The sequence below is a fragment of the Podarcis pityusensis genome (genome assembly GCF_964106645.2).
Source record: "Podarcis pityusensis genome assembly, chromosome: 2".
In the NCBI taxonomy this organism is placed as follows: Eukaryota; Metazoa; Chordata; class Lepidosauria; order Squamata; family Lacertidae; genus Podarcis; species Podarcis pityusensis.
The window spans coordinates 13,829,844-13,841,581 of NC_138029.1; the positions used below are offsets into that span (position 1 = coordinate 13,829,844).

The 11,738-nt window shown below is 48.7% G+C and overlaps 1 protein-coding gene and 1 long non-coding RNA gene across 12 annotated transcripts in view; one reads left to right on the plus strand and one right to left on the minus strand.

Moving 5' to 3' along the window:
• ZNF385A (zinc finger protein 385A) overlaps window positions 1-11,738 on the plus strand; it is a 211,223-nt gene that overhangs the window by 196,559 nt on the left and 2,926 nt on the right. For all 11 annotated transcript variants that reach the window (XM_080994809.1, XM_080994805.1, XM_080994808.1 and 8 more), the window contains 2 exons: window positions 8,246-8,424; window positions 9,667-9,762. In XM_080994809.1, coding sequence (XP_080850935.1) covers window positions 8,246-8,424; window positions 9,667-9,762 — 275 coding nt within the window. The remainder of the gene's footprint in view (window positions 1-8,245; window positions 8,425-9,666; window positions 9,763-11,738) is intronic.
• Window positions 10,370-11,661, minus strand: LOC308471248. The gene is made up of 2 exons (XR_013982838.1): window positions 10,996-11,661; window positions 10,370-10,784 (listed from the first exon to the last, which is right to left on the minus strand). It is a non-coding gene; the product is annotated as an uncharacterized lncRNA (long non-coding RNA).

Sequence of the window (11,738 nt, forward strand, 5' to 3'; positions counted from 1 at the left end):
TCGCTTTATTGGCCAAGGGAGCCGGCGTACAGCTTCCGGGTCATGTGGCCAGCATGACTAGGTCACTTCTGGCGAACCAGAGGAGCGCACGGAAACGCCGTTTACCTTCCCGTCGGAGCGGTACCTATTTATCTATTTGCACTTTGACGTGCTTTCAAACTGCTAGGTTGGCAGGAGCAGGGACCGAGGATCAACAGGCGCTCACCCCGTCATGGGGATTCGAACAGCCGACCTTCTGATCGGCAAGTCCTAGGCTCTGTGGTTTAACCAACAGCGCCACCCGCGTCCCATCCACTTGAAATTAGGGCCACACTAATTTCCACTTGAAATTAGTACCTAAGCTGCTTTTTCTGCTGTAGGATTGCAGACCCATCAGCCCAAAATCTCAGCAAGGATAAAAGCAACTTGGTAGTGGTGGTATGAATCAGGTGAAAATCAAGGGGCAAGGGGGGGGGCATGTGCTCCCATTCCCCCTCCCTGCCCCTCTCACACCTTCCCTGCTTTAAAGTTTTTTGCAAAGGAAGGAGGTTGGGCATCAAACTATCATTACATGCATCAGTGTAATAACATGGTAGTTTGGAAAAACAGTTTTATGATTTGTGTGTTCCAGCTGGTGATAACCAGAGCTGTATAGTCTGCATTTTAGAAAACAACATTCCCTGTTCCTACCCCTCATGTTCTGCACCCAGGTATTCCAAATCCTGTATCAAGAAAAAGGAGATTCTGAAACTCATATACACATTTGCATAGCTTCTTTCCCCTATTCTGTGTAATTAGTTCTAGTTTTGGAGAGACTGGTAGGAGCAAGGAGCTGTGCTCATCAGTACTAGAATTTGCATTCAGCCTCCCCTTTGGCTTCTCGCGAGGTGTCAATCCCCACTTGCTTTCCAGCGGAACTTCAGCGCCATAGCCAGAGTCATTCAAAATCTCTTAGCGCCAATTGAACAGCACACTGAACAGCACTGAAGTGTGTAAATATTTCCTTTAGTGTCTGAAGATGAAGCTTTTGTTTTCTTTCTTTCTACGGTAAGAAATGGTGGAGATGAAAGAAAAGTGTTCCATGTGAAGGCCCTGGACTGGCAGAGAGATGGGAGAGGATGGGCAGATCTTTGAATGTGCAGGATAGCTGATCCAAGGCTGTGTCCATGCTCGGGGATTCATGCGCCCGTTCATGGGTTGCTGTTCCCATGTGTCCTTTTGTGCTTTCAGTTTTATACCTCTGGAATCATTCTCAGTGTTTCCTGTCCACACTCATGGGCAGTGCTTGATGAGAAGTATTCATGCTGCGCATTGTGTCCCCTCCTCACAAGTAGTACTTCCCCATAAGTTCCAGAAACCTGAGGCCCATTGTGGCTGTGCGTACAGGTATTTCTTTAGCTCTGCATGCACCTTTAGAACAATATGCAAGTTTTCCAATATACCCAAAAGAGCAGTCAAATATAATTTTAAGATGTGTCTAAAAGAATTGTGTGTGTGTGTGTGTGTGTGTGTGTTGCTCCAAGCATGGCAAGTATTTGAATTCACTTGCATGAAAGACTGCCAAATGTTTCCTTTGCTCTCCTTTTCCTTTCTCACCTCCTGCACCTGCAAGGCCACATTTTGTTTTAATTTTGAATACAGCTACTCTGTGCAAGAGCAGTTCTGCACAAAATGGCTGTTTAAAAAATAATGGCGAATGTGCCTTCAGCAGCAACCAGCGGGAAAGGGCAGTCTGCATCCTTTCCTTTGGGCTGATGGAAACAAAATAAAAGTAGTGGGGGTGGCACCAGATGCCCCCCCCCAAGTGAAATGATACCACATGTGTAAAAACAAAAACAAGCCTGCCCACCCGCACAATGTGCTTCAGTGCATCCACAGTTGGGTGACATGGTTTTATATTTGATTTTTTATCCTGTATCAGATTATCTGTGCATCCATAAGATAAGAATTTAGCAGGGGGAAGGTGCAGACTGCCACTTGAATGAAGACGATATGCAAACACACCTGCAATTCCACATTAACCTTGTGTGGATGAGCCCCAGATCGGAATAGAACCTGTTCTGCCACTGCCCTAGTAAAGGGGGGGGGGTAACCTTAGGGTGGCGCTGTGGGTTAAACCACAGAGCCTAGGATTTGCCGATAAAAAGGTTGGCGGTTCGAATCCCCGCGACGGGGTGATCTCCCGTTGCTCGGTCCCAGCTCCTGCCAACCTAGCAGTTCGAAAGCATGTCAAAGTGCAAGTAGATAAATAGGTACCGCTCCGGTGGGAAGGTAAACGGCGTTTCTGTGCACTGCTCTGGTTCGCCAGAAGCGGCTTAGTCATGCTGGCCACATGACCCGGAAGCTGTATGGCCAATAAAGCGAGATGAGCGCTGCAACCCCAGAGTTGGCCACAACTGGACCTAATGGTCAGGGGCCCCTTTACATTTACTAACCTTAACCCCTCCAGACACTGTTGAACTCCAGCTCCCATCACCTCCAGCCGGCATGGCCAATGATTAGGGGTTATGGCAATTCTGGAGCATAAGGATTCTTCCATCCCTGTACTAGTCTTTGCTGATCTTAAGTAGTCTCATGCGCATTTTCTACACCCTGCTCAATCTTAATAGCCATTGCCCTACTATGCCAGTAAAAATTGCTCCATTTCTCCTCCTAGCCCAACTTTCAGCAGCTGATAAAGACACAGGAGCCCTGCCAGGAAAAAAAAGTGGCAACCTTCCTGACACTCCTTCCTCCTCTCTTTCCCCTGCCCCAAACTCAGCTCTTTTGTCTCCTTTCCCCATAGTGCTTTGCAGCTTTGGCTTTGTCACCATGGAAACAATAGCTGGAGCCTCGGGTGCGGCTGCTGATCCCCTGTTGGCAGCCCGTCAGGCATTCCCCACAAAAATGAGCTCACAGGCACAGGAGCTTAAGTTTCCTGTGGAAACCCCTGCTCCCTTCTCCCAACCAAGTTTCCAGGTCTGGAGAATCAAGAGACGAGAGCAGCGCAGCAGCCGCTCTTGAGCGAGGCCGTTCTCCTCCCTTTGCATGCCTCACCTCGGCCTGTATCTCCCTTCCACATGCATTAGCATCTAGTCAAGAGCCACAGTGCTCTGGCCGAGAGGCCGCTGAGCAGCTTCAAAGGAAACCGGAGCCTTTGGAAGGGTCCGGAGGGTCAGAACTGCGATGCCTCAGCAGCAAAGCCAAGGCCATCGTAGCAAGCAGGGTGACCCAAGACATGTTAGTGCCTGAGGAAGGAAATCCGAATGGTGCTTCTCTCCCCTTCTCTGTCCTCCTCCTCCTTGCATAGAAATATATATATATATATATTATTAAAAATAAGCAATGGATCATTTCCCACCCTTTGCTGGCAGCCAGCATTTGCTGCCTGTAGGCCTACTCTGCTCTAGCCAGCCCTGGCAGGGGGGGAAGGCAAGGCAAAGAGAAGAGCTTTGCCTTCCATTTTGGTAAAAATAGAATAGTAGGGTGTTCTGTGGTACTGACTCATTACCTGGAAAAACCTTATACTTTGCTGAAAACCAGTAAAAAAAGAAGGAAGGGTTTGTTAGAACAGGGCTGGGCTTAACCATTGTGCCAGCAAGAACAAGGCTCTCGCCTGGTTGGCACCTTGTCTGTGGTATCGAATTCTGAGGCTTATCCCCTAGTCCAGTGATAACCAAACTTGGGTCTCTGGCTGTTTTTGGACTACAACTCCCATCATCCCTAGCTAGCAGGACCAATGGTCAGGGATGATGGGAGTTGTAGTCCAAAAACAGCCAGCGACCCAGGTTTGGGAGGCTCGGCTCTAGTGCCTCTCTCTGTTATAGACAGTTCCTCAGAACTGTGACAGCATGAAGGGGCTGTTTTGTTTTGTTTTAATGATAATGGTAATGCTTAGCACTTTATTCAGCAGATTTCAATTATTCAAAACCCTCACAGGCATTATCTAAGGTCCAAGCCACACATTGTGGTGAAAGCCTTTTAAAGAAACGTGCTTAGGCTGGGGGGGGGAGCTGCTGGAGCCCCCAGTTTGGATGAGGACCATGAAGCAGGTGAGAAGGGAGCTTAACCCGTTCCCACCTGTGCTGTTTTTTAATAATAATAATAACAATAATAATATATTGTTTATACCCTGCCCTTTCCCAGCCACTCTGGGCGGCTTCCAACAAAACATTAAAATACTGTACACTCATTCATGAAATATTAAAAGCTTCCCTAAACAGGGCTGCCTTCATATGTCTTCTAAAAGTCTGGTAGTTGTTGTTCTCTTTGACATCTGGTGGGAGGGCCTTCCACAGGGCAGATCCTGCACACCTTTGGGTGCAAATAGTAGTTCAGTGGGAGAGGAGGTGGTGTTGATAGAAAAAACAGCACAGAGAAAGGGTGGTAGTCCCTTTGCCTATCCCAATCTGGATCAGGGACCCATGGCTGATTTAGAAAAAGATGTGGGCAGTTCTCAGCACGTTGGTGAAAAACACTTTTAATGCAACCTGTAGTTTGGCCCAAAGTAAACCTCCCACCAGCTCTATAAGTAAGTGTTGTAATTCTCCCCCACAATGTGGGGACTGGTGATAGGACCGAGGTGGAAGAAGAGTGGCTTTTATATTATTTATTAAATTTGTATTCCGCCCTATACCTGGAGGTCTCACTTAGGCCACCTCAGGAGTTAGTTGGTGGCTGAAGCAAGATTTGGGCAGCACCAAAAAACGAAAGGAAGCCTCAGAACAGTACTGCAAAATTAAATCTTTTCTCGAGTAATCATAATCCTTATGGAACAATAAACTGCCCAACGTGTTTTGGTTGATACTAACCTTCACATGAGTGGAGAGCCTTAATATTGAGCCCCTGAGGAAGGCTGTCATCAGCTGAAACACATTTGGCATTTTATTGCCTCACAAGGACTGTGTATTATTTGAACAGGACTCATTTCTCAGCGCATCTTTGAGGCTTTGCCTCTTCTTTGGCTCCCTGAGCTGGGATTTGAACCAGGCTTTTCCTGACTTCATAGCTCATACTCTTAACTGATTTGCTACAGTAGGGGATTACTTTTCCCATCGTTTCCAGAAACGGCTGGATTTAGGAACGTTGGAAGCTGCCTTGTATCAAGTCAGGCTCTAGCTCTATGTTGGCGGTTCTGCAGCAGCGGCACATGCCATGGTGGCAGCGGCGGAATCAAGGCAGTGGCAGGATGGGGTGAAGTGTGGGGAGCTTCAGTTTGGTGGCAGCAGTGGCACAGGTGTGCACATACCTGTGTGGCCCCTGGCACTAACTTTGAGCTCCCCTGACCTTGCTGCTTCCTCACCCCACCCCACCCCTGGCCTGAGATGCCGGGAACTGAATTTGGGACCTTCTATTCCAGAGTTATGGCCACCTTGCCTTAATAAAGCGGGCTTGTGTGAAGTTTGGAATCCTGCCTCTTCTCCTGACAATTGGGGGGGGGGTAGGATGGGGAGAACTGTACTTTTGGATGTTTTGTGTATATGTGGCTGGTTTAATTTTTCTTTGTCCCCTCTTCATGAACAGTGGCAGCTGGGTAGTTGCAAGGTAGGGGGGTGTGTGTGTGCATTCCTTAACTCTGCAGACACACTATAAAGGGGACCCCTGACCATTAGGTCCAGTCGTGACCGACTCTGGGGTTGCGGCGCTCATCTCGCTTTATTGGCCAGCGTACAGCTTCCGGGTCATGTGGCCAGCATGACTAAGCCGCTTCTGGCGAACCAGAGCAGGGCATGGAAACGCCGTTTACCTTCCCACCAGAGCGGTACCTATTTATCTACTTGCACTTTGATGTGCTTTCGAACTGCTAGGGACTGAGCAATGGGAGCTCACCCCATCACGGGGATTCGAACCGCTAACCTTCTGATCGGCAAGTCCTAGGCTCTGTGGTTTAACCCACAGCGCCACCTGCATCCAGACATACTATACAAATTAATATCTGGTGCAGAATTCAGCATCTATTGGGCCTCAATGTAGAAAGCAGGCAAAAACCCAAGTGTTTGGCCCTTGTGGCTGCAGAGGCAGAGTTCAGCAGGATTTCTAGCACACAGCAGTATTTCAGTGCCCTCCTTACTGCTTTGCTCTTTGACCAGTAGAGCAGAATAAATTTTCAAATAAAAGCATATTTGTTTAATTTGTACAAATTCAGCTTTTGGGGGACATAATTAGGGTTATCTTGGTTTAGGATTTGGATTCATTTTTTTCGCACAAAATATGCACAATCCTAGTGTGTGGCAGTGCAACTCTTCTTGTCACATGCAACATGCACACACCTCATTACCTTGTGTTAGAGTAGGTTATTGCTTCTCAGGTGAATGAATCCAATCATTTCTGAGCTAAACCCACACAAGAGGGGTGCCTGGCCCATGGGCAAGGATATTCCAGGACACTGAACTGTCAGTTTTTTAAAGACCACATCTAGCCCTCTTACTTAAAGCAGAAATAGGGAACTGGTGGCGCTCCAGATATTGTTGCGCTACCGCTCTCATCATCTTTGACCACTGAGTTATGCTGTCTGGGGCTGATTGGAGTCCAAAAACATCTGAAGGGCCACAGGTTTCCCCATCCCTGACTTTAAAAGGTGTAAGGTAAGATACAATGCCCAGGCAATACCCTACCCAGTGACTCAGTAACATGGAAGCCTGCTCCTGCCCATGGGTCTTGCTTACTTAATACATGGACACTGGTACTTGTGAATATAATCTGAATATATTTTTACATTTGTTTTATTGTAACTTCTAAGAAAATAAGTGCCTGTAAACTCATTACATCTCTTGAAACGAGGTTTTATGTTGTTTTGCACTGAATTGCAAAGGGCCCTCAGTGTAACTCTAGGCCCCCTCACTGCCACCAAATTTCTGGCTATAGGCCCGTCCATTTTTAGGTTTCTTGACATCTGCTGGCTGTCAAGTTTGTTACCTCAGTGTCTTGATTTGATCTGATAGGCCCGCCCAGAGGCTCCTGATGTCATGCATCAGTAGAGTAGTTGTGTTTCGTGTCAGCTGCACACACACGACAGTTTTTAACCTATGGGCTTCCTGGGTTTCCCCTCAAAACGCTGTGCGATTGGCATAAAATTAATGCATAGCTATTTGAAAGTGACCTTGATGCCTGCCGTAGGACTTATATCCATACAATGCCAGGTTGGAAAGGAGACCCTGGCTTCCTTGCCTCTGCCCTCCCCCTCCATGGCCATTTTCTTATGGGCAAGGTGGGGGACAATGCTACAGGTCATGAGTGGGGGACCTGGGCCCTCAACAGAGAAAGCCAGATGTTGGGGAGAAGAATGTTAACTTAGCTTCGTCCTTGACATGCTTGTTTGCCATGTTCTGGGAATGTTGTGCATAAGGGGATTCCACTGTTTAAATCCCTGCCTGAAGCATGAAGTAGTGCAGTGATGGCCCAACTTGGCCCTCCAGCTGTTTTGGAACTACAACTCCCATCATCCCTAGCTAACAGGACCAGTGGTCAGGGATGATGGGAACTGTAGTCCCAAAACAGCTGGAGGGCCAAGTTTGGCCATCACTGAAGTAGTGCAATCCAATACAGGTTTATCTACCTTAGTGAGAACTTGGTTATTACCATGCCCCCTTCCATGAGTTTATAACCTAAATTTGAGGTGGCAATTGTAAAAGAACCTAGTAGGGAGAGAGGGCAGGGAGAGTTAAGCTTGCTGTGAGGAGATTTCTAATCCCAGAGGGATGTTCTGAGAACAAATGGAGGTTCTGTGGAGGGAGGTGTTAGGTCAATGTTTGAGAGGTCTGTTTTTTGCTCTTGTCAGTGAAGTTGCCAATTGTACTTTACTTGTGACATAAAAACAGGCAGCAGATGTTAAATAAGAAGATGACGTATTGTGCCCCTTTGGCTAACCATCTCTTTGAAATAAAAACACATTCCTTTGCTTGCGGAAGGAGCTATGAGGGAGCCTGGTGGTTTTGCTGAGGGAGCTGGTTCTGTAAAGAAGGTGCCATTGCATAAAAGACCCTGGTCCATGTCCCCACTGATCTTCCCACAGGGGAACCATGGGATGCACAACAAACCATAGGTTAAATTCCTTTAATTGTAGGACTATAACTTCTATAATTACAATTAAAATAATTAAAGTTTTCACTTAAACCCTTATATTATGGAGGGCTGGTTAAGATTAATGATCCATTTTGTGCATAGCACTTGCTGTGAAGCAAGCATCCAGCCTGGAGTGCTATGAAGAAGAGTTCTGATGAATGGAAGTATCTCAAGAGGGTGCTTTGAGCCTTTATACTTACAGAACTGCTTCTTGTTCTCTTCCTAGGTACAAAGCACAAGACTATCCTGGAAGCACGCAGCGGGTTGGGGCCTATCAAGGCATATCCACGCCTGAGCCCCACCACTGGAGGGGAGCCGGGCAGCCAAGACCCCAGTGCTCAGGAGAGAACCTTCCACTGTGAAATCTGCAATGTCAAAGTCAACTCGGAGATCCAGCTCAAACAGGTGGGGAGGCATTTTAATACCTCAACAGTCTATTTTGCTGGTGAAGGCCTTTGTGCCACTAGAAAGAGTGTAAGGGACACAGTATAATCAAAGTTATTTTATTTTATAATGCTCAGCTATGAAAGAGCTATGTGCCTCTGAGCATACACGGAGTACATTTTCCTCTCCTCTTAGTAATGGCAGTCAGTCCAGGTTTAGAGAACAGCACACCTTTGTGTCGAAAGAGCACAGCTTCCAGGGTATCTTGAGCTCCCTATCAGGACTTCCTATTGCAGAAATTTAAGCCCTGGCTTTAGCCCAAGTCACTGGGGCAAAGTCAGCTCACTGAAGGGGGCAAAATGAAGTGGTCTCCCATTCTGATCTTTGTTGAGAGCTGCAGTGTGTAGGACAGATATAACCCATGGGGCACAGCTCCTGTCCACGAGGACCCTCGTACCTACGGGACTGCCTCTCCTGGTATGTCCCACGGAGGACCTTATGGTCTTCAAATAAAAACATCCTGGAGATCCCGGGCCACAGGGAGGTTAGGCTGGCCTCAACCAGAGCCAGGGCTTTTTTGGCCGTGGCCCCAATCTGGTGGAACGCTCTGTCACAAGAGACTAGGGCCCTGCGGGACTTGACATCTTTCCGCAGGGCCTGCAAGACACAGCTGTTCCACCAGGCCTTTGGCCAAGGCACACTCTGACCCCCTCCTTCCGTAATCCACATAGAACTCTAGCCCAATGGTTGCCATTAATTTGATTTTGGTTTTCGAATGAATTGATTTTAGAATGCATTTCAATTAATTGATTGTGATTTTATGTAAACTGTGTTACTTTTATTGCTGTTAGCCGCTCTGAGCCTGGCTTCGGCTGGGGAGGGCGGGATATAAATAAATTATTATTATTATTCAGTGGGGCTCTCTCTGGTGGATTGTGCTCTGTTAATTTGGAGTGGGGAGAACATTGGCGCTGCCCACCTCAGGCACCAGACAACCATGGCCTAGCCCATTATTTGCTGTCTGTGTACAAATAATGCCTGGGCGCTCCCACACCCCACAGCCCATTGACTCTCCCCTAGGTATGTGCACAAGGAAACAGAAATTAGCAGCTCCGGTGAGCATGTCAGAACTTCACTTACTGAATTCTGTGCACGCTTGTTGATGGATTGGGGAAGGGAAAGAGATCTTGAGGGAAACCAAGTCAGGGAGTGAAGATTCCATGGTTGCTCCTAAGCATTATGCCTGGTTCTTCCTCTTTGTAGCACATTTCCAGTCGACGGCACCGGGATGGAGTAGCTGGGAAGCCCAACCCCTTGTTGAGTCGGCACAAGAAGCAGCGAGGCATGGCAGAGCTGCAGGTGAGTGGCGGTATTGGCCAGGGTGGGCAGGGGCTGGGGGCATCTCTCCGTTTGGAGTGGGTTGGGGTAACTGTGCTCAGAGCAGTACGTACTGGACAGACTTTGAGAGCTGCCACCCTGCACCTGACCATATAACATAAACCAAGCAAAACAAAATGTTTGAAGGCACCTTTTTGTTCCAGGGTGTTTTTCATTTATAAAAATAGACACCAACTCTACAGGACTGAGGCATCTTCAGCCCCCACTCCCCATGTCCGTTGGGGTGGGGACAAGCCCCTCCCCCAATATTAAGGCGGCCGACTCCTTCCTTGCTCCCCTTCCTCTGTCTGCTGTCTTGCGCTGCTTTGGGAGATGCCGCGTGGCCTGGCTGGAGGGCATCCTAGGCCACGCAGCAACGGAAGACACCGCACAGACACTTGGGAGATCTGCGACAGTTGTGTGACATCGCACATACTTAACAGCCCCCCCCCCCCAATGTTGGGTGCAGCTTAGCTTCCTTTTCTGTTTGGGGAAGGGCTAGAGTATCTGCTTTGCATGTGGAAGGTTCCAGGTTCAGTCCCTGGCATCTCAAAATAATGTTGGGTGTCCAGCAATAAATCACACAAAGTGAAGTTAACTCTTTATTAGGAGAAACAAGGCTGCTCAATAGTGCCAGGCCTGATGAGCACAACAACAACTCCTGGTAGATCTTGTCCCTGGTGCGGACTGAAGTTCTCTACCAGGTCAAAGCTACCTAACTGCCCTTCTCTCCCTAGTCCTTCCCAAGCTGTCTGAGACTCTACCTTGTGCGCCTGTTTCTATTTCTCCTGATTCTGGAAGTCCAGGGAAGAGAAAAGCTTGTTGCAGCAGGAGGGGGAGACTCTCTGGAAGGCCTGGGCGATGTGTTGCCCACAAAGAGCAGGGTGTGATGGTGGCTTCACCCAGCAGTATATTGCAGGAGTAACCGCCGCTGCTCCTGAATCGCCTCTGCTAACAGGGTCGCTGGAAGCAGAGGGACTCGGGAGCAGCACTGGTTTCACCCACTATGTACAGTGGTACCTCAGGTTAAGAACTTAATTCGTTCTGGAGGTCCGTTTTTAACCTGAAGCACCACTTTAGCTAATGGGGCCTCCCGCTGCTGCCGTACCCCTGCTGCGCGATTTCTGTTCTCATCCTGAAGCAAAGTTCTTAACCCAAGGTACTATATCTGGGTTAGTGGAGTCTGTAACCTGAAGCGTATGTAACCTGACGTACCACTGTACTGCTGGGTGAAGCTGCCATCACACACTGCCCTTCCTAGCACAGAGGGAGGAACAAGCTGCATTGTCGGTCCAATACAGCTTATTCCTCCCTCAGCCTCTTTAAATGGCTCCGCTAAGGCATGGGCTCACTCCTCAGCGGAGCAGTTTAAAGAAGTCCCACCCTGTCTCTGGCTTGCGCAAGCCAGCGGCGGGGTGAGGGCTCTATTAAACTGCTCCGCCCCCCAGCTGAGCAAGCCCCCATGCCTCACACTTGAACCAGAAGGACGTTGGGACTCAGCTGGGGGGGCAGGGCCTTTGTGCCCCCGCCCAGCTGAGCAGCACAAGGAAGCCCTGGTCAGGAGCCAGGGTGAAAACACCACAGCTCCCTCGGTGAGAGTGGTGGCAGTTTCACCCTGATACCTCACGGGGCTGGAGCCAACGCACCTTGTTCCTTCCTCCATTTCAACATCATGGTGCCAGATCACGATGTTGAAAACCTGACCTTGCCCAGCCCTACTCCCTGGCGTCTTCAGTCTGCCCCATTTCTGCTCCTTGGCATGCCTCCGCTTCTGTCTCTGATTCTAGACTGCTCTGTGGCGCTGTGGGTTAAACCACAGAGCCTAGGACTTGCCGATTAGAACGTCGGTGGTTCGAATCCCCGCGACAGGGTGAACTCCCGTTGCTCCCGTTGCTCGGTCCCTGCCAACCTAGAAGTTCAAAAGCACGTCCAAGTGCAAGTAGATAAATAGGTACCAC